The sequence below is a fragment of the Hippoglossus hippoglossus genome, chromosome 12, assembly GCF_009819705.1.
Source record: "Hippoglossus hippoglossus isolate fHipHip1 chromosome 12, fHipHip1.pri, whole genome shotgun sequence".
In the NCBI taxonomy this organism is placed as follows: Eukaryota; Metazoa; Chordata; class Actinopteri; order Pleuronectiformes; family Pleuronectidae; genus Hippoglossus; species Hippoglossus hippoglossus.
In genome coordinates this window covers 12,397,035-12,424,545 of record NC_047162.1, presented here as the reverse complement: position 1 = coordinate 12,424,545, position 27,511 = coordinate 12,397,035, and the positions used below count along the sequence as shown (strand labels likewise).

The window sequence follows — 27,511 nt, the reverse complement described above, 5'->3', positions numbered from 1 at the left end:
GTTGATGGAGTGAGGAGGAGGAGGAGGAGGAGGAGTGAACCCAGAAGATTTGACAGCCCAGATTATCATTAAACGCGTGCGCATTGAGAGGAAAGCAGCAACACTTTCTCCCGCAGTCTCAGTAGAGGGTTCAATGGGTAAATTAAAGTCCTGTCTGTTGAGCTGCTGTATCCTGGTGTGCGTGGTTTGCACCGTGGTTGTGCTCTGCGGGTGGATCACATGTCCCAGCGGCTGCTTCAGGCGCGCGGCCGTGTCTGCTGACTCGCAGCGCTGCTCTGACATTGGCAGGTAAGTCTCCTCCTGGAACCGGAAAGTTTGGTTTGATCTGTGGCTGATTTACTGTTTCCACAACCGGACAAGATCAGTGAGTGTTTCTGGAATAGAAAAGTTTGTTTTTGTGCGTTAATAGACGGGTATGTTTTTTGTTATTGTTTACAACGCTTGGCTCTTTATTCACTGTGATAACTCCAGCTAATGTGAGTATTACCGGCCATGTGTGTGAGATAAAAAGCTGAACTGAGTCATGACATAAGCAGTTTAAGAGATTTGATTAGCTCTGTATGAAGAATGGAGATAATGACCTGCAGAACAGTGTACAGACAAGCCATTGATTCTCCATTCATGTGAGATAAATATCACCTCATATCCCCAAACTGAAAAAAAGGCTTTGAAAGCTTGAAATCTAATATAAGGTAATGCATGACTCAAATTAGTAGTCATGTAAGGACATGTGATTGAACTGTACTTCAATTGAGAAGAGCTGTGGCAGATCTAGGGTTTTACTAAATCAGGGACCATGAAGGGGCCACAAATAACAAAGAGGGGCCAATCATATGTTCAACACCTGCACATTAAGTCATTCCTTGTTTGCTGTCAGCTCTAACGCTTTATAATTTGCAAATTGTTCCTGAAACACGTTGTGTAATTTGAAAAAAGATTAAAACAAAATCGTCATATTCATTGTCAGAATTGTTAGTGAGAGAAGATTATTTTTTTTAAAAGACTTCTTACACAACAGTGGCATTTAAAGGATCAGTGTGTAGAGTTTAGTGACATCTAGTGGTGAAGTTGCATGTTGCAGCTGAATGGCCCTCACCTCACCCTCCCATTCCAAACATGACAGAACAAAACTTCAAAATTTGCTTAAAAGCTGTTTTAATATCAGATTTCAAGCTTTCAAACATCGAGTGTCAACCTTTCAATGCCTTTTTTTTTTCAGTTTGGGAACATGCCATGATTTTGCTCTCATAGTCCTCACTCCTGTTGGTTAATTCTCCTGTTGTGGTGTGATAGAAAACCAGACTTTAAAACTCCCGGGTGTCAGTCATTCTAATCAGCACTCTGCTCAATGGTTGAGTCCTACTCTAAATAAAGAGAAAGAAAAAGAGGTATGATTTATTTTTCCTGGAATGTGCATGAACGACTTCCAGCTTTTGTTTTCAGTTACTGGAAGTTTTTTTTTTTTATTGTCAGGAGATCATTTCCAAGTTCACAGCAGAGACAATGACTGAGATTCATCAGGTTTCACAGGAACAGAGATGCACTGAGGCAACAGGCAACACGTCCACGTGATGGGAAACACTTTCAAGGACACGCCCTGACATTTATGTATTTATATATAGAAATCGAGAAAGTTTAAGACTGCTCCTTTAAAACTCAAAAACCAGAGCAAATCCTTCAATTAAAGTTAATTAGATGTTACAACTAAAACAAAAGTCTTAAAACTTTTTAATACGGATACAAAATAGACCACACCTGAATTGAATCTGCCCACAAATTGTATCATCAGTTCAGTGTTTCCTGTGCAAACTATGCAAACTTCATTTAATCTGGCTCCTGCTGAATGCTTAATGAACTTATTGCATCTCCGGTATAAAGGCACAAACACAGCCTTTGAGATGTCTTTAATTTGATTACCCGAATAAATCGTAATCTGTCGCTCCACCTCCTGTTGCTTCTCTGGGTCTGCCTGACCTACGGAACCAGAACATTCCCAACACTGCCTTCTCGTGTCGCTCAGTAAACACGTCCAATCCCCATACCAACTGAAAATAACCCATAGGCTTTCTGAAAATTATCCAGTTTTCAGGCTACTTGCTCTATGAGGCCAAGAAAAAGTCCGCCTCAAGCACCAGGGCAGGGTTAAACCTGCCTCTTGGAAGCACACAACTATTTCATCTTGTAACCCTGAGCTCAGCACTGATAATCATTCAACATTTAAAAGGCTCTCTGTGTCGGCAAACACGTGCTGAGCAATCAGTGACTGACTGTGAGTTGACACATTTCCATTAATCCTGTGAAAACTGGCTGTTTTTCCAGGCGCATGCTGCAGCAGGGCGGGTCGGCAGTAGATGGCACCATTGCAGCTCTTCTGTGCACGTCCTTGGTCAATCCTCAGAGCATGGGGATCGGAGGAGGGTCTATAGTCACTATAAGAAATAAAACAGGTGGGGCTCCTCTCATTCATTTACTGACACTTGGGTTTGGATTCTTTTAAAAAATGATATGTATTGATTCTTCTAATCTCTGATCTCTTCTCAGGCAGCGTTAAGGTCTACAACTTCAGAGAGACGGTCCCGCATTCATTCAAAAAAGACCTGTTGAAAGACTGTCCCAATAAATTCGAACCTTCCACAGGTGAGCAGAGTGGAGAATCAATGTCAAATCACTAATATTCTCCTTATGCAGTTGTTCTTCATAAACCCACTGAGAGAGATGTTTTACTAATCCACTATCTTGCAACTTTAACATGGTGTTTCAGGTGTCCTCTTATAAGCCTGTTAGAAATTAGAGGTAACACTTTATTACCTGCACCAAGGAGGTTATGTTTTCACCCCTGTCTGTTTGTTTGTTTGTGAGAATGATTAAACTACAGAATCGATTACTATGAAACTTTGTGGAAGCATGTGTCAGGGAAGAACCTATGGAATTTTGGTGGGGATCCAGATCATAGGGCGGATTCAGAACTTAAAAAAAATAAGAATAATCATTAATACTAATAATAATAACAATAACAATAATAATAATAATAATAATAAAGCATTTAAGAATTTGAAGGAACTCGAATACTTCTTTCAAAGGCTTGAAAGAGGTCAAAAAGAAAAACACATTAAAGATAAAAACAAAACTTTGTCACACATTGAAAGCAGTTCTAAAGAGGTGGGTTTTGAGTGGATGTCTGAGAGGTAGGAAGGAGCCTGGTCAGAGGGCTTTGTGGGTGAGGAGGAGGAGGTTCTGGACAACAGGGGCGATGTGGTCACGAGAGCAGGTGATGGCGAGATCTGGCTTCCTTTTGCCATTTTCACTGATTCCCGAGGGAATAATTCATGGGTCTTAATTTAAAAAGATCAGGCACATTAACTGTTATCGATATTTAGGAGGTTGTGCAATTTGGTGCAGCTTGATTGAATTCAAAGGGACTGTTTGGCCTGGTGGAGGTATGCGCTTCTAGTTTTCACTGCACTGCTCCTCCTTTTATTTTATGCTCATCAGTCCATCGGAAGCTTTTATCACTCATGTTTCCTTTATGTGTTGAGTGCACCTGCACTGTTTAACCCTCCGACTCTGCAGGCAGCCAGTGGATCGGCGTGCCCGGAGAGCTGCGGGGCTACGAGGCCATTCACAAAAAGTACGGGAAGCTGGAATGGGCCAAGCTGTTCAAGCCCACAATCAGACTGGCCAGAGAGGGATTCCCTTTGCCGCAGTATCTGGGAAAACTCCTGAATATCCCTTTGGTGAAACAGATCGTGAAAAACTCATCTCTCTGGTACAGTGACTTTAGGGCTCCAAAAAGTGATCATTGTCAGCAAAGCTCAAGAATATCTGTTGTGAAGGAACGCTGACTCAAAGGGTCTAAATTCTCCGTTTAACTCATTTCACGTTTGTTTTATGTAACCTCCCTGATTAACAATTAATCCCGAGCATTTAACCATCAGGATTTCACGTTGTGTACTAGTACAGCCTGGTCTACTCGCTCACTCCAACACTTTCTGGATTAGTGGAAATGACTTATTTGCAAACAGTGAAAAAAAGGTTCACTCTGTTTTTCTTACCGCAGCAATTTTGGAGCGGTTACCTGACCCACAAATAAAAGCAGCACTCGCATTCTTTCAGAAATATTCATGAAATGTTGCTTTTCCCAAATGCCAGGTTTAGAAAGGGGTCGTCTGGGGGTTAATTGTGGTGTGAAAAGCTCTGTGAGAGTGAATCAAAGTGGGCGCTCGGATGCAGAAACTGAATATTTGAGAGTATTCAGCGATGCGTGTAATTCAGTAGATGATCTGACTGAGGTGAATTGCATGAAACAAACAGAGGTCACAGAGGTCACCCAAATGAAGCTGTATAGTATATAATTGTACAATTGTTGTTTTGTTCTATTCATGACATGTTCTAATACATAGATTTTCTTCTTCACATTGACTTTTTTTCCAGTTCTGATCAAGTTATGTGCAACGAGAAGAAAACTGTTCTGAGCCATGGAGACACCCTGAAGTTTTCTAAACTAGCTGAAACCATGGAAACCGTAGCGGTGGAGGGGGCAGATGCCTTCTACACTGGCCAGATAGGAAAAGACTTAATCCAAGACATAAAAGACGAAGGTTGGGGCGGCGATGAAACACTGTTGGTTGGGGTTGCATGGGGAAATAGACGGAAAAAGCAAATGGGCTAAAAATTGCACACTTAAAGATAAACAAGCTGTCTTTATATTCTGCATGGTTCTTTTAGGTGGGACGTTAACAATGGAGGATCTAAAGTCGTTCAAGGTGCGGGAGGAGGATGCATGGACGGTGCCTTTAGGAAATACTACAATGCACATCCCGCCACCGCCTGCTGGGGGCGCCATGCTTGGCTTCGTTCTCAGACTCATGAAAGGTTTCAAGCGTTGTTTTTTCATTTTCTTTAGGATAAACTGAACTGAACTGAATCAACTTCTAGCATCTAATCATTTACTGTGAATGATAACGAATAGGAAAACTCAAAAGAGAGTGAAACAAAACGTTTTTTTAACGAACATTGTTGTTCTCTTGCTCCGCAGAGTTTTCCTTGACTCCAAACTACTTGAAAGGTGAAAAAAAGATTCAGATGTACCATCTTTACATAGAGGCACTTAAATTCGCTAACGGACAAAAGAGGAACATCAGAGATCCTGACTTTAATGACAAAAAGGTTGGCATCTTATTTCATTCACTTTCATCTTGTGGGGACCTAAATCTGTGGGGACTAAATAAAATCACGATCGGCCGAGTGCACGGATCGCCAGAAGACCTCAAACATAACTTTTCAGTTGAGAGAATTTAGAGAATCCATTACCTTTACTGGGAGATTGTTAAGAGAGAATCTCATTGTGATGTTCTTTGTCCAGAGTGCAGATCATCTGAATGATCCCTCCTTCATTACTCACATCAGAGAGATGATCTCAAACCGAACCCATGAGAAATCCTACTACTACAAATTCCCGCCGCCTCCCGATCAAGTCGGGACAACGCACGTGTCCGTCATGGATGAAGACGGACTGGTCGTCTCGGCCACCAGCACCATAAACCAATTGTGAGCAGGAAGAGGCCACTGTCTGATTCTGAGAAATGATGCTGTGGTACAGAGTTCATCCCCTCGGTTTATTGTGTGTGTGTGTTTTGTTGTATAGATTCGGAGGAGGCTTTTACTCCCCACGGACGGGCATCATCCTCAACAATGAGCTGGCCGACTTCTGTGGGCGAGCAGACTCAATGAGGGCAGGTAAAGTCACAGACAGGACCGGAGCCCTTTAGCCGGAGCCAATTGAATCTCAGACATTTACTCCTAACGTAGGCATTAGTCTCTTTACAGTCTGATGTGGAGTCTAACTGTTTCCGTAGGTGAACAGCCTCCCTCCTCGATGACTCCAGTGATACTGGAGTCAGAGTCTGGAGGACTCCTCGTGATTGGTGGATCAGGAGGAAGCATGATCCTCTCAGCGGTTGCCTCGGTAACTCAGTTGAACTTTGCATACTTGTTTGTCCTGTTTTCTTATTTGTTTGCTGACGTGACGCTCCACTGTTGTTGCAGTCTTTAATAAATCACCTGTGGCTGGGGATGAGTCTGGAAGACGCCATCGCTGCTCCCATCGTGTATGTTGATGCGAATAACAATGTGAACTTTGAGCCTGGTTTTGACAAGGTGAAGTATTAAATTTTTTCATCCTCACTTTCCATTAACTGCATTCAAATTCACCAGACTGTGAAATGAATAACATTTCTATTAAGTTCATGGATTCTGATGGAGATTATTGGGGGAGTAATCCCTACAAAGACAGATTTAATTGACCAGCGATCAGTATTAAACTCTGAAGTGGGAAGGATAAGTGGTATTAATGTGTGTGTGTGTGTGTGTGTGTGTGTGTGTGTGTGTGTGTGTGTGTGTGTGTGTGTGTGTGTGTGTGTCCTCAGACTGTGAGCGATGGCCTCATGGGTCTTGGACACCAAGTTGGAACCTGGGAATACTTCCTCAATGTAGTCAATGCTTTGGAGAAAGACAAAGACTGCATTGTAGCTGTATCAGACAAAAGAAAGTTTGGAGTGTCGTCTGGATACTGACAAGCGAGACGCTGAGGACGCAACACCATCCCACAAAAATCCGCCCTGAAGACTGACTGAACCTTAAGCCTTAAGAGCAATGAATGTGCCGCATCCCTGATGACAGAATGTGAACAACAGGACGCAGGTAATCTCAAAGGATATTTGCAGTTTATCATAACTCCATCTTTTCTATCAAACTAGTCAGCAGTGTACCCTCCAAATTAATCACAGAGATCCTGGGAATCAGCAACACGCCTTAAGAAAAAGTTAGAGACGGAAAAATGATCAGTTTATCTTTTCAGTTTTAATCCAACTTTACGACACATTTCATTCCTCGTCAGATGTTCCCAGATCTCAGCAATTGACTTAGTGAGTTTGAGTTGAAGAAACAACGCCGTAACCAAAACTAGTCGTGACAAACTGTAGCTATCCTTTGAGCTGATTGGACCACTCCGATTTTCAGTACAGCAAATGAACACACATACACTGATGTCAGCATTCCTCTAAAATGACGAACATGAAACAACTCCTGTTGAGATCTGCTTTTATAAAGTGAAGGACTACTCCCTCCTGACTGTGGCGTGTGCACCAATGAGTAATAATAGCAGATCTACAGTACAGAACGACAAAGCCAACCCCGCAGCTGTGTAATACCAAGTCTGTAAACACCAGTGAAAATTAGATTTTCTGACTAAAAGAACTGTCGATGAGCCATGCAACCCTCCGCAGGGACACCCAGACGGATGTGTGAGTAGATGGCTGTCGAAGGACGTCAGCTCCAACTTTGACTGTGACCTTTTCTATGAATGTGAAACCGCTTTATTCAGGTCCTGCAGCACCTTCTGATCTTCCTTTAAACAAGGAGGAAACGTTGTGGAATTTCCTTTTTCGAAAAAACTGAGCAGATTCTTAAGGAAGAAAATCCTTATACTTATTTTTTTACTCTGTTTTCTATTTTTTTGACATGTTTTGTACAATTATTTCACATTTGTGCTACAATTCTTAACCGGGAAATATGTTTTGTCACAATAAATAAATCCCAAAACAAAACCTCTTGTTTATCGTCACCAGACGGTGCAGGTTGATTAGCTAACACCTACGAGACGCTTTTTGCCGCCCTCTACATCTCTTTAAACATTTATCCCTTGTTGTATGATCAGCAATAAACGACACCATGTTTTCCTCATTCCACGGCAGCACTGAAACAATAGACGCACTAATGAGATGCATTTCAGTGGAGAGACTCATGAATTAATGATGATTTCTGAAGTGGATCCTGCTCCGTTTTCCTTCGAGCCAAGAGATGTGAATTATGAGAACATGCAAATCTTTTGTCTGTCTGAAGCCGCAGCGTCTTTGTTGTATGACAAATGAGTTAATGTGGATAAGCTGTGACTGTGATAAGCCCTGGTGTGGTGATATCACCCTCTCTGTACAAACAGCCACTTAAAGTGCGCGAGAGTGAGGAGAGGAGGCCTCCAGTCTTATCGGAGAATTGTGTCGATTCTCTCACATTTTTAGCCACAATGTCGCCTGATGAAGCAAAGTCAATTTGAAACTACCGTGATGCACTCGAGGCAGATGGGGGTGAATTAAAACGATGAAGACTTTAATATACACACAGATGTAAGATTGTGTTTTGTGAGTTGTAGAGGTGAGGTCATCTTTAATTGGGCCTTAAAGTAAAACTCCAGCTGGACAACAAATTGTTACATTCACCATCTCCTCACACACAAGATATGTTACCATTACCTTTGCAAACATAAGGGAACTAAGGCAAATATCTTGTAATATTAACATACCCTTTTTAAATCGGTCTCCTCTCTTTCCGAATATTTAGTTTTCTTTTTACCAACAAGACAAGCAAAACAAGTAGAGTATAGCGCTGACCTCCACCAAGGCCCAACAGACCCATTGTGAAACCACATTTAAATTCACTATAGATCCAGATTTGTATTTGGATCTGCACCAAATTAAACAGTGCCCAAAACGTGCACTGTTTTTTCCTCAAGATCCATAAAGTATCCTCTGAAAAACATCCGATCTCGCTATGTTACAGAAAGTGAAAATAAAAAAATCCCGGATCCGCCAACTGATACGGATTCAAACCAAATGGGTTCTTCACTGACGCATAACCTACAACATTATTACACCACGTTTCATTGTAATCCGTCCGGTAATCTCTCTGACTCTCTCTGACGGTAACAAATATCAAGTGAAAGGACTTTTACCGAACATCTGTTAAACATCAGGCAAACACAAAAGCATCTGACTTCCACTAATGCTGGAAATGACCAAATTAATAATTCACACCGGGAAGATCCTTCATTTAATCTAGGTTGTGTTGTGAATCACATATGTTTATCACAGTCCATTGCAGCTAGAAGCTAATAAATCCTTTTTAAATGTATACTTTTCAGTAATTGTAATTGTGTAACACGATTTACATCCCGGCTGAGAGAAGAGGAGGCCTGAGTCCCAGTGGGGACAGTGAGCAGCAACAGCTGTAATGTTGTTATGGGATCATTACAGGCCATTGCACTCTGGGTTGTGGGAAATTACTGTAAGTCATTAAATATGTGCTGCAGGACTGTTTGTCCCCGAGGTGTTTTACAGCAGCTCCCGCCTGCTCTCTCTGTTTGCTGTTACCTCACATGAACGATGCCCAGTGAAACATGTTAGTTTTAAATGACAGAGTTCATAGTTGAGTTCACTGTTGGAGTTTTGATTTATTTGTTAAATATTGCGTTTAGTTGTTAGTTATTACTGTCGATGTCACGTACATTCTGAACGTAGATCATTACAACAAGCAGCTCCACACAGCTGATGACGTGTGCTTCATAAATAAGTAGGAATCAAACACATTTCTGACTGGGACACGCGCAAAAAGGATTTCAGTATAACTATATTAAATAATATTCCACGTCTTCCTCAAAGTTCATTTCTTATTTACACACAAAGAGGAGGTGACACAGAAATAAAACATAAGATTCAATATTCAGAATCAGTTTCAGAATGAGGCACTTTGTTGTCAAGGTCATAACAAACAATGGTTCTTCTGTTATCTGCTGCGTTATCAGAGTCGCATGCTATGCAGTACATGAGCATTATTCTAACGTGATGAGAGAACGATCGTTGTCAAAGACGGCTGAGGGGTTGGCCCCTGCCCCTTTGATACCTCTCTAATCTCTCAGTTCCCACCAGAGTCGAGATTCACACAGCTACAGTCTCTCTGCACAATCACAGGTGTGTGTTTACCACGTCAGTACCCCGCAGCGTAGGCCCACTTGCGAGGATCCGACTGAGCGTGGAGTCCGTCCTCCTGACGAACCACCGCCTGCACCACAGCTCCTGACGATTTGAGGAACTCTGTCTCGTGGTGCTTTAATGCCAAACCCTTCAGGACGTCCTGTAAAATGACAAAACAGAGCAAAATGTAGGTAAAGAATGTAATAGCATAGATTGGCTAATAGATGAATTAGTTGATTTAGGTTGATGTTTATTTTCATTTGCTAATCGAAGACCAGCTCTTATAAGAAAAAGATAAAAGAGCAGCAAAAACTAATAAAGAATAAAAATGATCTGCTTCACACTTGGGATATGTCTTTTTTTAGGGGCCCAAAGAAGTGTAGAATTGAATTTGGTGTGATTAAGACATGAAATTTGAATAAACAGGCGACCAGGACTCTTCGATCACAACAACAGTGACTTTGAATAAACAGGTGAACTGCTCTTTGTGCAGCTTCAGGGTTCTGCAGACTGAGTCCATGAGCTGGTTTTTATTTGCTGCGGCTAAATTCCTGCAGGTCACTTTAACAGCTGCAACCAGCAATAACCACAGGCCACACAAACAGCCCATTCAACACAGGCATGTTTACAACGTGCGCTGCATTTCTTTGAATAATTAAACAACAACGGTCTATGTTTACACCTGCTATTACAACCTGAGTCATGGTTACTGGGCAGGAGGAGCAGCAGGAGTTACCTGTTTACAGGAAGTTTTTATCTTTACCTGAGCAACAATGACAGCTTATCAGAAACTCTGGTACAATATGTGGAATAAAGTTGTAAACTTTACGAGCACTTCTAATGCATCATGAAATTACTCAGTCTTTATTTTTGTCCAGGCCGCAAATGACCCCATTACCAAACCGGCGCTGTGATATTTTTCTCCTCGCTCCATTACAGATCCCTGAAGGTAAATATAATGAACAGTGTCCCCGCTGCCAGTTTTTGGTTGAAGGATTGTCCCCACACCACACTGCCCTGCTGTTCATCATATAGATCAGAGCCGTTTGCCGTTCGGCTGCGACACTCACTTTGTCAAAGGCGGGCTCGGCGACAGTGGCGTTGGGACTCAGCTGGTTGTGGAGCCTCGGCTGTGACACGGCTTTTTCCAGATCGTAGTTGAAGAACAGTGTGTTCAGAATCACCTGGAACACAGCAAACACACCAGCCACGGGCAGTTCCTTAACAACACCACCAAGACTGATTGATACTATGATGCTACAGCTTCTTACTGAGGTTTGTGTCTTACCTGAGCGATAGAAGTCGTGATTTTCGTTCCTCCCGAACCTCCGACCACCATCTTCACCTTGTTGTTTTTATCAAAGAGGATGGTTGGACACATAGACGACATCGGCCTTTTCCCTTTTGAATAGAATCGTAATTTCAGTTCAGTTTGCTTCATCGATGCATATCCTCGGAAATAGTGTATAGTACAAATAGTGTCATTGACCAATTTTCTCTTGATCAATGTCAAAACATCCACATTTAATCGACTTGTTATGAACAATAATATTTTAAAATGTATAACTCAGATGACTGCCGACTGATATTACAGTTTCCTGAGAATCCTCTATTTCATTGTGTGTGTGTGTGTGTGTGTGTGTGTGTGTGTGTGTGTGTGTGTGTGTGTGTGTGTGTGTGTGTGTGTGTCTTTATCTAACCTGGCCTGATGAAGTTGTTGGGTGAAGGAGGCACTCCAAAGCCGTTTGTGATGAGCGGAGAGCTGAAGTCGTCCATCTCGTTGTTGAGAAGTATCCCCGTTGATCCTGACATGACTTTGGAGCCCAAACTGCAGGAAAACCGAAACCATTAGGACATCAGGGGAGTCAGAGACACACAGTAAGTAATGGTGATGAACAATATTTATCAAGTCCAGTGAGGACATCGTACAAGTGGTTGATGGTGCTGGTGGCCGCCACAGCGCTTCCATCTTCTGCCACCACGGACATGTGCGAGGTCCCGTGGTTGTCAGGCACGTAAAACTCCGGCTCATAGTAATTAATGGGATGTGTGGTATCGTCTGTGATCCTTCCACGCAGCTCGTTGGCATAGAAACTTGAAGTCATATTCTGGATGAGCTTTGGGGACGATAGCAGGACATAAAAATGGATTGAAATTTTACTATTGAATAAACAGCAAATGTGTTGGGTTGAGATTAAATTTTTTTATTGCCATATGAAAGTTTTTACATATGGCACATTGTAAAAATGCAAGCAGCAACTCCATAAGCATATTAACATACAGACAACACAAATTAATCCTAAGAAATTTGACCCTGTATCTTATCACTCTTCCACTGGCTCTATTGTGTGATTCACTTCCATCCCCTTAAAGGAGTTGTAAGTCGTGTCCTTACACCGGTGATGTTGAGAAACTTCTGATCTCCGAGCAACGTCCTCTTTGCATAAGCAAAGCGAAAGGCCTCCACGATGCGATGGTACGTGAGGATCTTATTCCCAGTGCTTCCCATACTGTCCAAGGTGAAGTTGTACCCTGTGGAAAATACAACTGTCATCAGTAACTCGATTTAAAACCACAGCCTCATTCATCTGTCTTCATTCCAATGGCTGCTCAGGTAGAAGGAGACAGTGCTAAAACAGTCTAGACCCAGAATGCCCCCATGTTTTTATTTAGTCTAAACGCTGCTGTGACGTGAGTAGTAGCCTGAGCTGACAGGCACAGAGGAGGGAAGTGGAGGAAAGCCTCTGGGAAACAGCTGAGGTTTGGTTTGACGGGTCTCAGCTGTCGGACGGAGACGGTAGTCGCGGTGAGCTGCATGAAAGTTTTGGGCAGTCTCTGAAATGTGTGCGGGAAGCCTCCACCACTCAACTGTGTCCAATTAGAGGCAAATTGTTGAGATTAGTGTTGTATGAAGCAGGGGGAGGGGGGGCACAGTAAGTAGGTGGCCAGTCAGAGGAGATCGAGGGAAGGTTCAGGGGGATTAAACTCTTTAAAAGGAAGTTTCTCATTTAATCCCCAGAGGCAGACGCTGTCACTGGAAAGAGACGGTGTCCTCAACACGGGGAGTTCGGGTTTTCTGTTTCAAATTTAGAAGGAGGACGTGAAATCAGGCCGACGGAAATAACACATGATTACATGATGATAGAAGGAAAGGTAGCGAGGTAGTTATGGTTTAGGAGGCACCATCTGACTGTTTCAGGCAGCGTTACCAGATGGATGATTGTATTTGAATGAAAATCTTGCCCTCTGTACAATGTACGATCAAAATATATTACACTTAAAATAGTTTGCTTTACACAACAGAACAACGACAGGTGTTATTTGTATGAGGCAAGAATAAACTAGTTATATTTTCTCATTTGTTCTTCGGAAGTCGAGTGGAATATTGAAAAACTACATTAGTTGGCACAAACATAACTTTTGGGAGGTAAAATTTGTCGCCAACAATTTGAACATTAGCCTATGTGAAGATAAAAACTACTCTTATTGTTTACAGCTTAAATTATATTGATGCAGTCATGTGACGGTATGGTTCAAGGTGCTCTTAGGTAACCTGAGGCCGACTGAGCTCTTTATTTTAAGGGCAGCTCAGCCTGCTGCTCACAGAGGAGTCCTTTCTGCGACAGTGACTAGCGAACTGAAGGCAGCTCCCGTTAAAGCTCGCTCTCTTCCCACTCGGGGTGTTTTTGGACAACACATCAAGGCTTACCATTCAGGATGTTTAATATCAGCGAGAGCACAGGGCCGCTCGCGGGGGCATTTGGAACAGCCATTTTGTACTCCCCCACATCCACACTTAACGGATCCTCATCCAAGAAAGCCTTATAATCCCTCAGATCCTCCATTGTGATGATACCGCCTAAACACAGATCGACAAACACTGGGAATGCACACTTGGACAGAGCTGGATACACAAATCCTCCCTATACCATGGAAATTAGAGGAGCATGTTAAATACTATATCACATATCCTGAAGTCCTTTCGGCGTATGACTCTTCGTGATAACAGCAGTCGCAATAATGATGACAGCTATAATGTATTTTTGCTCCGTGGGTACAGACACATGACCTAATCTGCACAAATTTTAAGAAAGATTATGAAGATGCAACTTCTTCACCATTAATCACAAAGCTGGAAACTTGCTATTGCTGTTATTTGCAGTTGGCAGGTTCATTTTAAGAGTTTGAAATCAATTCAGTTAATCGTATGCTGCATTACATAATGTGACCTGAAAAACAAAGAAAAGCTGCTTTCTCTATGAGTAATATGTGTTTATCTATTTCTCTAATTTGAATAAAAGTACAGTTAGGATAAGATGACATGAAGTCTGGCTATTTGAACAAAATCAAAGAGGTTTCTTGAGACAATCAAAAAATAAATTACCTTTGGTTTGAATATCAGTGACAAGGTTCTGAGCCAGTGTTCCCTGGTAGAAAGCATCCGGACCCTCCTCAGCTATCCTCTTATAGGTTTGAGCAAGCTTGGTAAATTTAATGGTTTCGTTTTCTTTCAGGACTTCACCCTCTTTCCCACAAAACACTTCACTGAAAGAGAGGAAAGGATAACTTAAAGACGGTGATGAAGAAGTGAATGATTTTATACTTTGACCTGACGTCTCTCACCACAGAGCTGTGTCATCGATGATCGTTTGCTTGTTTTTGGACAGAGCAGAGGCGAGTGCCCTGCCCAGAGGAAAACCGTTTTCTGCAAGACCAATGCTCGGCTGGAACAAGTCTTTCCACGGCAGTTTACCATGCCGCCTGTGTGCCATCTCATAACCTCGAATCTCCCCTGGTACAGCAATAGACAACACTCCTGCCAAACATGGGAAAACAAGGGAACAGGTCCTTGTATTATTGGCTCGTAACTTATTCCAACATCAGTTTAGGGCACTTGTGCAAATATTTTTTATCCCTACTTTCCCTGAGCTAGCTGTGTAGACTCAATTGAGACTACACAGACAAACACTAATCCGTCATTGTCTGTCCCTATCACAAGGCCATCTTATGTCACAATAGCTTTCCTTGGCTCATTTCCATGTCTGATAGCAAAGGTTAAACATTACCTCTCTGAGCTGAATCTGTACTGTTTCCAAACATGTCCTCTGTTGCATTGCGTGGTGCCGTCTCCCTGGCATCGATGGTCTCAACTTTACCTGTTTATAAGTGACAAAGGAGGAAAAGCCATGACGGGATCCAGGTTATAAGGGAGGTATGTGGGTTTGTTGTGCGAGTGGGAAAGCAAACAACAGAAGATTTCATTGCGTACCAGTTGTTGCATTGTAGATTGTGAAGAAAAGTCCTCCTCCGATGCCCATACTGTGAGCGTTCATGAGTCCAACACAGAGTAAAGCAGCTATGGAGGCATCTACTGCAGAGCCTCCTTTCAGCAGGATATCTCTGTGGTAAAAAAAAATATATTTCAACACACAGGAGAGATAAGCTGGAGGATTAGAGTAAACATCTTAAGATCCTGTGCAGGTGAAGCATACAATCAACACATTAAAATAAAGCAGGTTCACTTGGATTACTGTACATGCATGAGTGTATCTGTTTATGTTGTGTGTCTGAATGCACGAACAAGTCTGTTTACAGCATCTCTCACCTGCCGACCTCTGAACACGGCCCAGCATCTGCTGCCACAGCTGCCTTCGAGTACACAGTCAGAACTGGGAGCTTCTTTCTCCCCACGGTGAAGAAGACGCCCACAAAGGTGGCAACGGACGCCAACAGCACTATCGCCAGGGCCGCAAATATTGTCTTCTTGACCATTTTAACAGCTAAGGAGGGAATACAAAATGTATTGAATGTCTGTTAAGAGAAAAGCGTATAATTTGAATCTGAAATGTATAAAAATAAACTGCACTTTGGGAAATTAGAAACAAGTAAAGCCCACTGTAAACTCATCGGCAAGAATTGCACATCGCATGTCATGTGACCAGAACGTCACTCGGTAGAGCGCACACCTCCGCCGAGGCCCAACACTCACACATTCAATGATATCAGTTCCCTAAATGAGCCACATTGTTTTTAATCATAAATCCATGAATTTTTTACTGTTTTAATAGAAAGTTACAAAAATCTCCATTCCAATCTCGAAAAGAAAATTCAGATACTTCATCTTAACTTACACATTGAAATACGTAGAAACACTTAAACTTAAATGAATTCAGCCTGTCAACAAATAGCATATCATGCTACAGACCAAACATCCCGAAAGAATAAACATCGCAAACACATAAGACTCGAGATTACCTCATGTCAAAGATTATATGGAGTTGATTTTCTAAATGTCCAAATAAAAGTAGAGGTTAAATAGAACGGTTAAAAAATATATATTCTACCGTTTCACACAGAAATTACCTGCTGTAAACAAAACTACTGCACTGTTTCGAAATGTACATTTAAAATAATAGAGCAAACATAAATAACATGACTCATTTATACCGATTTCCCGGTGGCCAATAAGCCTCTAAATGATTGTGCCAACATCCTGTGGTAGCTGTGAAGTGATCCGGCTACGAGGCTGTGGGCTGTGTGTCGTCCTGGCTCTACTTTCTGCTGCCAATAAGACACAAAGAGAAAAAGCCGCCTGGAGTATTTTAGCCTAATAATACCTCCAAACCCTAAAGCCTACTGTCATGCAGATTCCGTGTCTGTCAAAGGAATGAAACCAGATTATGTAACAGGCAAGTGAAATGACTTGAAACACCAGAGATTCTGTTGCATGTTACAGCGCACAAGCCATTTATGTAAAAATCGCTGGAGCCTGCCTTCACATCTTTTACTGCGACAAAAGAGACACCGATTAAAACCTGTAAAAGTGCCCGACACAAATTCTTATATCTGATAATTTTGTGATTCAGATTGAATATTCCTCAGAAATTGCAGCTCCTGAATCGCTGAGACGAACGATGTTCTTTCTTACCTCGATTCCTCTCGGCAGGCCTCAGCAACTGGCTGCTCCCTGTGAGCGTTTGCCACGATGTGCAGCAGTTGATAGGTAATAGGGCTTCCGTGGTGCTCCATATGTAACTACTACAAAGTCATTAAACTTTAACCCACCCCGCCATAAAAGCCTAACCTGTGAGGGATAGCAAACGCACACGCAAACAGAAGCGACAACTTGAGAAGACATTTTGAGCTATCATTCAAATAATTAGTCATCTGTACTCAATCTTCACATAGCGGGGCAATTCCATGACCTTGGAACTGAGTGTAAACAACAAATCCGCTGGATGAATGGTTCATTATCTGCAGTGACACTTAAACGTATCCGTGTCAACATTAACTAGCTGTAGCTTCACTTTGCTGGTGGTTCATTTCAAATAGATGACATATGACTGGAGGTAGTCAGCAGAAAATGATAAAGCAGGGCCCCTGTTTCACATGCTCCTTCGATGCAACGCAGCCCCGTAGAACAAACTGTTTTTTGTGCGCAACTGCTGGCAAAACCTCTGATATTGAAAGTTTGAAATAAAGAGCCTCCTCACCGGGAAAATGAAGGCTTTCAGGGCTGCAGGGAGAGGATCACATCTGCCACGAGGGGAGGGAAGAAGAGCAAGCTGCAGGGGGAACAGTGTGAAGGGGCGCAGCGCTGGACGAGCAGGGTCAGTTAAATAAGCAGGCAGGCCAATAGGTGGAGGGCAACGGGGACAGTGCCTGGAGTAACTTTCTCAACTCTGACATATTAGAATTATCACAGGTAAAATAAATTATTTTGACTTGGAGGAAAAAACTCAAAGTGCTCAAAACTCTGATTTGTTTAAGTTCCACACGCCCTTGAATGTGTCTCCTTATCCAATTGTTATGTTATGGGTCATAGGTTAGCAGCATTTTTTTCTTTGAAGAAAAAACTGAATCTTCTCATTTCTGAAACGAAATAAAATGTTATTGTGCCATGTTGGCTTTAAATGGCTCGGGAATACTGGCAACACTTATAATTGACACTGATAGCGCCATCTTAGGGGTCGCCAAACAAATGCCGCCTCTTTTTCATTCATGTTGTCCTTGCGTCGGACAGTGAGCTCCAGCTGCGATAACACTAACAGTTGTGTTTTCACAGCTGCAGCCCTTCAACTGCACTAAATATCTGTGGAGAGTCACAAAGCTCCGATGCAAACAGAAACACATGCAGCAGTGTGCCGCGGCCCCGTGTTGGATAATAAGCGCACACATCCGAGCCGCTCCAGCCTCAACCATCACAGGGTTTTTTTTGGTGAAGTGACAAGTTGATGGCTAAATGTTTTAAGCAAAAATAAATTTAGCAAAGCGTTAGTTCAGGCTGGTGGTTTATTTCAGCTGTTGCCTCAAATAGCTATTGGCACAAGTTGTATTGGCCTTATGCCATGTTATTGTAGTCCAACTGAAACTGTTACTTAGTGTTAAATTATTGGGTTAGGTTTTATTTATTCTGTGATTTTCTTGTGTGAATTTGTTTCGAGTTTTCCATTCATTTCTATTTCCATTGTGGCAGAATTGTCTTTTGCGCTATTGATTACTCGGCTTTATCAGCCAATAACAAGTAGAGGGTCACTATAAATACTAGTAGCGGTCTTCTGAGCTCGGCCCTGATGCTGGCGGCACACCGGAGGATTCACCATGAGTGAGTGTTTGTGTTGATGACATTTCTACCACGTCACAGACGCAAATATGTAAAAAAACTAAATGAATACAAACATCTCGGGACAAAACAGCGGTGTCATACACGTAGAAAAAACACAGACGAAGATGTCAAGAGAGCTTTTGGTGATAAGTGCTGACCCCAGTGTGCTGTGTTCTCTGCAGCACAATTAATACATTAGGTCCTGCCTGCCAGCTACTTTTAGAATACAAAGAATAGATGACAAGCTTGATGATACATGACACACTCATCTGTGCTACAGTGGTGCTACAAAACCAAGGAAACACTGGTCTATAAATCACTTTCTGTGCTGGAGGGAGGTTTGTGAGACCACGGAGACACCGAGACAGAGAAGGATGAGTCAGGCCTGACGCTGTACAGAGGAGGACCACGTCACCCAGAACAACCAGGGCTATGATTCACCTCGAGTTTAAATTATTGTAAACTCATAAACCACAGAGTTAAAACTGGTGTCCCTCCTGTACTGAGAGCAGCCAAGGAGTTAAAACTAGAGACCATGAAAACTTATTTTTCCCCCCAGTGTAGTACAACTGCTCCTGGAGCGTGATTCTGGCTGCCGACCCTGATGCATCCTGCACCAAAACATCCAAGTTCACTGCATCTGTCCAGAGACAATAGGAAAGGTCAAATATATTGTGTGCGATATACACAGTGGCAGCTCACAGTCTGTTTCTTAAAAATTCTTGAATGTCCTCTTGTGCCTGTACACTGTAACAAATTGCTGTAGTTTCTACAGTAAAATTTTACAGTAACTTCTTGTTCTGTCGTTTTACGATGTTTACCTGTATATCGCAATGCATCATGGGACAAATATAATTACAGTAGCTAACAGCATTTTTCCACAGTAACACATTGTAAAATTACAGGCAAGTTGTATTCTGACTGTAGATGGTGCATGTTACAGTTAAATACTGTTGATATCGATTGCGTTGCACGAGGCGGTTTGAAAGACGACCTTGACATGAGAGCACGGGAGCAGAGGAGCAGAGGAGCAACAGCCGTGTCCAGCCACTACATAATACGTAAGTTGAATGTTAATTCCCTACAAAATTAATATGGGCTTCAACTTTGTTGGGATGTCATTGTAATAACATTGTTGAGATCTTAATTAAACCAATGCTATTGTTTGCAGTTACTAAAGTGACAACTTACTAAAGTGAATGACTTAAAGTGAATCAATGGCATTTGAAATTGAAAAGCAGTATGCAACCCTGCCAGGATGCTTTGTTATGAGAGGAGCAGTTAAGCTCAGTAACATCGCGCTAAAACTAGCATGCTAACGCTAGCGCGCTAAAGCTAGCATGCTAGCGCGCTAGCTGGGTGAAATGGGATTGGGCCTAAATTGAAACTGCAGTTTCCCATTATAGTAGTTAAATCGTGTTTTGAACATAGAGACATTTGGCATTCATCTTGTCTACTTTATTGTGGGGAGGCAGTTGGCTGTGGAACTTGCTGATTTGGGTATTCACAGTCTAACAGAGGTAGTCCAGGGCTCAAACTACATGTGTGTTAAGCAAGAAGATCTCCTTGATTATTGTCCATTAATGTGTACAAGCTGAATGGCACATCAGTGATTATATTTCACCACTCCCTCCCAGATATATACTGACATGTCAGTACTGGGGGAGGACATCAGACAAGCTGTGTTGGTGGTATTACCCAGCCTACCAGAGGACAAACTACAGTCCCAAGCATTGGAGTGGCATCCAGATCTGACCTGCAGTTCATCAAAGAGGAGGATCTCCCTGCCAACATCACACCTATCCAGTGTCGGAGGCTTCTCAGCACTTGGCAAACCGAAGGTATGTCTTAGATTAATGTTTATAAAGCACTTAAAACAGAAAAGCTCATTTCATAAAATTAAAAGCTGTATATTGTGATCCACTATGCATGTTAATTTGCTAATTTATGTAGGCTAATGAATGCACAACAGATTATTTTACTGAAGGTTTTGGTTTTCATTTTTTGTAGTAGGCATGACCTGCTGTTTTTTCCCGCAGATCACTGATCATCTGTGAGCCAAATCGGCTGATACACTGCAATACCGTTTTTTTGTTTTGTTCTAGCAGGTATAACTTCAGGAAATCAGGAAATCTCCAACCAGAGGACCTGCTGCCTGAGGTTATGTTGATGCAACTATATCACTGCTGGTCAGCTCATGCAATCTTGTGAAGTTTTGCTTTTCATATTAAATGGGCAAATGATTATCTTGTCTTGAACAACCTGATGGATTCGGCTCCCTCTTTTAAAGGATCTGCCGCGCCGATTTTTCATGAAGTTTCTTTTCGTGTGATTTTGTGATTTCAGATGTTTCGTTGGAATCAATCCAACCAAAGGCACCAAGACGGCAAAGCTGGTCTGCCAAAGAGGTGGGAAGGTGCGTGAAAACAAGAACAACTCTGTCAGTCCTCACGTCTCTTCTCTCCTCAAGAGATTAATGGACTTTGAATGGCTTTGAGTGTAAGTCAAACATAAAGAATGAGGACTGTTCTCCTCCTCACTATGTGACTGGACATTGTTCTTCTCTTAACATTTTATTAGTATTTACATCTTTTGCTGATATATTAAGATTTCCAAACACACTGAAAAAAGGTCATCTTTTTTAGCTAGTTAGCTAAAAGTTAAATTATACCAAAAATTATGTGACCTTCTTCTTAATACATTTCTACCTCAGGTCCTGGTTTCAGATTGGGCCTTTAAGCCGAGTATGTTGTCAGTTTTAATAATGTTTGACTATGTTGAAACTCTGGTCAATGTGAATTCCACTGGGTGGCCGGTGTCCAAAGATGTATAATTTACGTTTAAGAGCTTTTCTGAAAAAAAGGACACCATGTTCTTAAAACGTTGTGAAACTGTATTGAGTGTCAATAAAAGTTTTATTTTGTTGCAGCTCTGGCTCCGTTTTTATTTAACAGGTGAAAAGACTTTAGTGCAATGTAGATGAATTTTGGATAAACAGTATGCCTGGTCTCATTCAAAATACCTCACAGTATGCATAATTTGCAAAACTGCTAATGTAAAAAAATAAAAAATAACTAAAACAATTATACATCATATTGTATTGTGAAGTATTAACAGCTATTTATTGGCAACTTTAGTTGCCAGGTAACTTCTGTAATCTGAATAGAATACAAGGTAATGTTGTAAACTAGATTACAGGTAATTGTGGTTTTCTGTAAAAAAAACAAACAAGAAATTGCTGTAATTTATATACAACAAAAAACTGTAAAACGTATCCTGTAATATACTGTAATTCTTTTTACAGTAATTTTACAGTACTTTATTGGCAACTTTTTTGCCAGGTATTTACTGTTAATTCTACAGTCAATTCTTTACAGTGTAGTCAGCAATCACAGCCAGCTTTCCAGTGAACCACCTCACATCACTTTTCAGGCCTTGCTGGATGCGTTTCTCTTCAGCGGCTCCAGAACAGCAGCACCTGCTTTCTGCCATTAGCGATAATGATGCTGTCAACTTTATGCAGAGTGGAACGAATACAATCCTTCCCATGGGGTTGCTTGAAGAAAGCTGGCGCTCCGTGCAGCCCAAAAGGAGACAGGCTAAATTGGTAGAAACATTGTTGTGATGAGAGTGCAGTTTTGTCCTCAGACCAAGAAACCACGCTCAAATCCAGATTGAGGAAAAAAGCACCGGCCCTGAGCAAGAGAGAGCCAATTAAATCCCTAAATCCAGACAGACAGTGCCAGTGAGAGCCATTAGACTTTACTACAAGCATGACAGGGAAACGCAAGGTGCTGAGGGATGACTCTATTACTCTATCCTCCAGCATAGAGCCCACTATTGTTTCCATGGCTTTGCCTTTAGTCTGGGAGATCATGGCGGGGATTTCATCTGTTTGGTGATGTATTATACATGTTGTCTTTTGTTATTCATGAATGAATTATCAATAGGTAACAATATTGCAATGCCCATGTAACAATTGGAGTTAATACTGGAAGAAGTAGAAGGGGAAATCTTTCCATATTTCTGAGTGATATAATATCTTATATAACATATTTAGCAACATGTTAAACGTATTATCTACCACCTCGATCTGAAGCTAATGTGAGGCTTCAGTGGTGTGAAGCCGAGCATGCAGGAGGCCAGACATAGTTTAGTCTAAGTATAAATTAGATAGTGTTTTTTAAAGTTCTTGAATCTCATTGTGTCTCCAAGTTTCCTCCTTTTTAGCCCGAGATATTTTTATTCTTTTTGTCCTTTTCAGTTTTGCATCCGTCTCGTGTTACAAACGTTGATCGTATGAAACCTGTTTTAATGTGCATATTAGCACTTGACTAGAAAAACTGTGAACATTTCCCATAAGCTTTAGTCATCCAGGTCATGATGGGATTAGATGTTGTTAGAATGACGACATTTACAGGATTGGAAGTCTTAAAGAGTAACTCAAAACCAGGCGGAAAAAGGTGTGAGACGTCATAGTGTGGGATTGCACGTCAATGTCACTGTAGCAGAGAGAGACATTGAACCACCAGGGCAGCTGCTGCTTTGTTACTCTTTAATGAAATACCACCACACACGCGAGTCTCTAGATCACACTCTCCGAATACGTTTGACTGGAATCTCATCATAAATGCACAGTCACTATCAGAACAGAATCCTGAACCGGAGAATCAATTTACAACACAGATCCTAACACAAATCAAGAATAATATTTAGTTTATCCATGACAGATACAATTATGCATCAGCAAGTACAACTTAATTCTAAGGTAAATTGTGGAGATGTGAAGCCCCAAGCTAACATTTCACCACCAGCATTTCATCGTAAACAAATGTGCCGCTGCCACTCGTCACAGGTATTAATAACTGTAAAACTATTTCTCCCCTTACCTCACTCTTATTGTTGAAACAGAATTATTCCTCTGCACTGGGAACAAACCACTTTCACACACTACTAACCTGAAATACAGGACAGAGGGATGAGCCAGAGAGATGTGGGTTGTTTTCGCTTATTCTCCATCACTATGAGGAGAATTAGGTGGAGCATGATCTTTTGACTATTACTCCCGTTAATAAACCACAGTATCCCTTGGGGACCTATTGTCGAAAAACTCCTCCAGCAAATTCATTTTTTCTCGCTTACAAACGAGATGACTAATAAGAATTAGAACTAATAACTAATAAGGATATTACTCCTAGCTCTAAGAAAAGACAGATATTCTCAAATTACGACGCACAAGTAAACTTAATATTTTCATTAACACAAATGGGATCACACGTCAGTGGGCATTACAAACAAATATGGCTCCCAAAAAACCCCCACCAAATATGACTTTAAACCCCTTTCAACTGTTATCTCACAGATATCCATCGTGGGAGGAAAGTATGCAGACGGAGCAATAGTTGCACGGTAAGTTAGCATGTATGGTGTTGGTGTGTGGGCGTGGCACACTGATGGAGTGAAATATTTGTGGAGTAGACCTTCGGACATCTGAGTGAATGTGTCCAACATGGTGGGGGGGAGGGGGGTGAAGGGTCGAGCTTCTGAGTCACAGTCCAGTTACGCATTGTTTTTATTTTCTTCCTCACACTCTCTTCGTCCTCCAGAGGCATCTGAGCAGGTAAGTACTGCCTCTCAGTTTCCTTCCCCTCTGGTACCAGGGAAGTGTGTGGTTAGAAATCGGATACGTAGTGAGTGTCTTTCCTGGCAGGTGTTTTGACAGCTTAGCGTGCCCATCCTCTGTTTGTCCTTTCATGGTTCGGGTTCATCTGACAAATGCTGACTTGACCGAAGGTAGAAAGTATTTTCTCTGCAGGTATCCCAAACCAGTAACCCGAGTTTCAGTCTTCCTTGGATTCATTATCTAAATTGTCACTCATGTTTGTTGTTTTTGGGTTTGTGCCATTCTATGTTTTATTGTCTGAATGCGTTTTCCTTTAGGGCCTGGCAACCAGCAAATCGACTTGAAGACGTGGATGGCATAGAGGAGGAGCTGTTTCTCTTCTTTTGTGCTTGGTGGGGTTTGCCCGGGCGCATCTTGTGCAATGATCAACCGCAACTAGAGTGCAGAGTCTAAATGAGAGTCTGGGGAAAATATGTTGAGAGCTGCAAGGCAAAACACAAAAGGAAAGCTCCCTGGTCTGATGCAATCCAAAAGTAGCATGAAGGACAAGTTCAGACACAAAGACAGGTGGTTTGTAAGGAGGCTCGTGTTCAGTGGTCTAATAAACACGCTCTCAGGGAGGTCGCAGTGGGATCTGGATTTTCCCTGGCTTAGTTTGGAGCCATTCATAGATCGGCTTTGTGATTTGGGAAAAATCTATGCGTGGTAATAGCCCAGGAACCCAAGTAGTCTGTGGTGTCTTGCTTGTCAGAGTTGATACAGCTCCCAGGTCTTATTTGTCTAACTTGATGGCATCCGATCTGGAAAAGTTCCCATTTCTCAGGTCTCAGTTTTATCTTCATCACATGTTTTTGCATAATAGAAAGTAATCAACATGTGGGCATGAGCATTGGTCTCTGAGGGGGCAGATACTCTCCTCCATGCTCTGCTGAACTGCTGCAGGGGCATTGGATATTCCAAATGATGTGAACCCATTCATAGAGACCCCCATGGGATGATGAAGGCAGTGAAATGATGTGAACCCTCATTAATGGATTCTTGATGGAAGGTTTAAACTTGGTCAAGGATACTCAACCAGGTGCAGCCACCAAGAGAGCCTGTCAGGATCTGTTTCCTGGGCAGTGGGTGTCAATCTGGGACAGTTTTCTTATTCTTGGGGCGATTGTCAATGCACAGATGCAGGCCACCATATTTCTTTCTGACAGAAAAACTGAGGCGGCATAAAGGAGATTGGACTTGGCTTTCCCGCCCCGTTAACAACAGTTCATGTACGCACTCTTTCATCTCTTTAAATGACTCTGGGTTCACTTTTAAAAGGGATCGCGTCCTTAAGAGTGATTGACATCTGTAGGCTTGGAGTGCATCCAATATCCCATGCGAAAGCTCAAGTCATGTTTTTAATCTTAGCCAAGGTGACCGAGGTTGATGAAGAAGATGGAGAAAGCCTTTTAGCCCTCCTGCAGTCGGATCATTCTTATTCATCAACATATAGGTTTGATAACTGTGGGGACAGTGGTGATTAATGCACAGCACCGACCTTACTCTTCATCCATCACAAGTGACAGAAACAAACGGAACTTGGCGTCTTCCTCACATGTAGCAGACGGTACAGCCGAACAATGTTTCTTCATCAGTTAATGGGAATGATATTAGATATGAGATCTTTCTGGATGACGCTCACTGGACCAGATACCAGCCTCATGTTGGGACTGATCCCGCTGCCTGAAAAACAGGAAAGAAGAAGGATGAGAGATGTATCTTATCAGCCAAAGTCTCCACAACTATATTTATTAATACAACAGTTTGTGGTCAACGTATACAATGTCCTTTTGCTATCTTTCAATACACTACACATTTTATATTATTCTAGACACATTTGTCTATGTTCATGAATGAAAATCTTAATTCAATTTTGTTTGTACAGTGCCAAATCACAACATTCACCAAGTTGAGAGGTCGCGACCTTACAACATTATAGAGAAACCCAACAGTGGAAAGGAAAAATTGCCTTTTGATGGGGAGACGCCACCTCGCTGAACCAGACTCTGTGCAGGCGGCCATCTGCCTCGACCGGTTGGGGTGAGAGTAAAAGGGGGAGAGAGCAGAGGTGCATAGAAAGAGGGGAGAGGAGAGAGAGATCAATGAACAGTACATCAAATAAATAATTAGGCATTCAGAGAGCTCATACCTCCACCAAGGCCAGACAGATTATTATTTACTTGGATCTGCACCAAGTTTCACACACTCTTGAATATCAGTATTCTAAATATGCATGTTTTTCTTTCATTTAGATCCATAACTTATTCAGATATATCCATGTACATTTTGAAAGCATCCAACAAGGTTAAAAACAGTGAACCCCCTAAATCCTTGTGTAATCCTTCAGACAAACAAAGAAACTTATTGTAAAACTGCAAAAAAAATGCATTTATGAAATTTCACTTGTCCTGTGAATATTGTAAGAGGCTCACTGTTTGATTCACATGAGTTAAGTAGCAGCAAATATTCCCACAAGTATCATACTGTTAAAAGAATAAATAGCGATGACTGGACCAAGAACAGAGACTCACAAGCAGGAATCAGGCAAAACTCAAAAGTTCAAATCAACAGTGTCAGTTTTAATGCAGAGGTCATACATGGGAAGGTAGTCGGCAATGTAAGGGTTACAGAGAAGCCACAGGTACAAATCTCAAAATCCGAAAAATAAAGCAAAAAGGCAGCAAAACTTACAGGGTCTCGGAAAGAAACACAGACAATTCGCATACACGGAAACGCTGTAAACTGACATGAACTACAGACAGAATCTGGCAGGGAGGTGGTGCATGTGTGAGCAGGTGAATATATACTGGGTGAGGGATTGGTTGATGTGGAGCAGGTGAGGTGAGGGCAGTGGAGGGAAACTGAACAATGGGAGGAAGTGAAGCTGGAGATCAGGAACAGGGTGAGTGAAGAACAAAATAAAACAGGAAGTGAGAGTCCAGAGCAGACGGGTCCTCAGGGAAATATTGGGTTAAGATAAGTCATAGAAGTCATTCAAGAGTGGAATAATAATAAGGTAAAATATGAAGCAGCACATTTGGCGTTGGCGACCAAATCAGAGAATAGAGCCTGACATGGAGTGGACACTGATGTCATTTCGCGGTCGATACACACATTCCTGTTCCAATGAGAAAATAGTAATAACAATATTCATGATTAATACATTTGACAATATTGATAATAATTATAATAATTATAATACATTTTATAATAATAATAATCTCATGACAAAACAAAACCTCGTAATAAAATTTTTCTCTGACATTTTTCTAACATTGATCCATCATCATCATGATCTATCTATCTATCTATCTATCTATCTATCTATCTATCTATCTATCCATCTCTCCATCTATCTATCTATCTATCTATCTATCTATCTATCCATATCATAGTAGCATCCTGTGTGTCATGATGTGAGGTTAGATCCCACAGTCTCGG

General features: G+C 41.7%; 2 protein-coding genes across 2 annotated transcripts; one reads left to right on the top strand and one right to left on the bottom strand.

The window, feature by feature from the left end:
- Positions 1-114: 114 nt before the first annotated feature.
- LOC117772006 (glutathione hydrolase 5 proenzyme-like) lies at positions 115-6,686 on the top strand. The gene is made up of 12 exons (XM_034602917.1): positions 115-288; positions 2,320-2,447; positions 2,542-2,637; positions 3,571-3,766; positions 4,432-4,598; positions 4,726-4,872; positions 5,036-5,166; positions 5,363-5,547; positions 5,645-5,736; positions 5,856-5,965; positions 6,046-6,156; positions 6,426-6,686. The coding sequence occupies exons 1-12, from the start codon at positions 134-136 to the stop codon at positions 6,570-6,572; spliced, it is 1,665 nt and encodes a 554-aa protein (XP_034458808.1). The 5' UTR covers positions 115-133; the 3' UTR covers positions 6,573-6,686.
- Positions 6,687-9,445: 2,759 nt separating this feature from the next.
- On the bottom strand, positions 9,446-16,897 carry ggt1b (gamma-glutamyltransferase 1b). Its single transcript, XM_034602915.1, has 13 exons — positions 16,732-16,897; positions 15,409-15,583; positions 15,073-15,203; positions 14,870-14,959; positions 14,427-14,619; positions 14,188-14,348; positions 13,513-13,662; positions 12,199-12,335; positions 11,733-11,920; positions 11,504-11,631; positions 11,092-11,204; positions 10,874-10,987; positions 9,446-9,963 (listed from the first exon to the last, which is right to left on the bottom strand). The coding sequence occupies exons 2-13, from the start codon at positions 15,573-15,575 to the stop codon at positions 9,817-9,819; spliced, it is 1,719 nt and encodes a 572-aa protein (XP_034458806.1). The 5' UTR covers positions 15,576-15,583; positions 16,732-16,897; the 3' UTR covers positions 9,446-9,816.
- Positions 16,898-27,511: the final 10,614 nt, after the last annotated feature.

Coding starts and splice junctions, on each gene's coding strand:
- LOC117772006 (XM_034602917.1), top strand. CDS start 134: ATGGGTAAATTAAAGTCCTGTCTGTTGAGCTGCTGTATCCTGGTGTGC. Junction 3,767..4,431: donor GTGAAAAACTCATCTCTCTG/GTACAGTGACTT, acceptor CTTTTTTTCCAG/TTCTGATCAAGTTATGTGCA. Junction 6,157..6,425: donor TTGAGCCTGGTTTTGACAAG/GTGAAGTATTAA, acceptor GTGTGTCCTCAG/ACTGTGAGCGATGGCCTCAT.
- ggt1b (XM_034602915.1), bottom strand. CDS start 15,575: ATGGTCAAGAAGACAATATTTGCGGCCCTGGCGATAGTGCTGTTGGCG. Junction 15,204..15,408: donor CCGTGTTCAGAGGTCGGCAG/GTGAGAGATGCT, acceptor TTTTTACCACAG/AGATATCCTGCTGAAAGGAG. Junction 11,921..12,198: donor AGTTTCTCAACATCACCGGT/GTAAGGACACGA, acceptor TCGTCCCCAAAG/CTCATCCAGAATATGACTTC.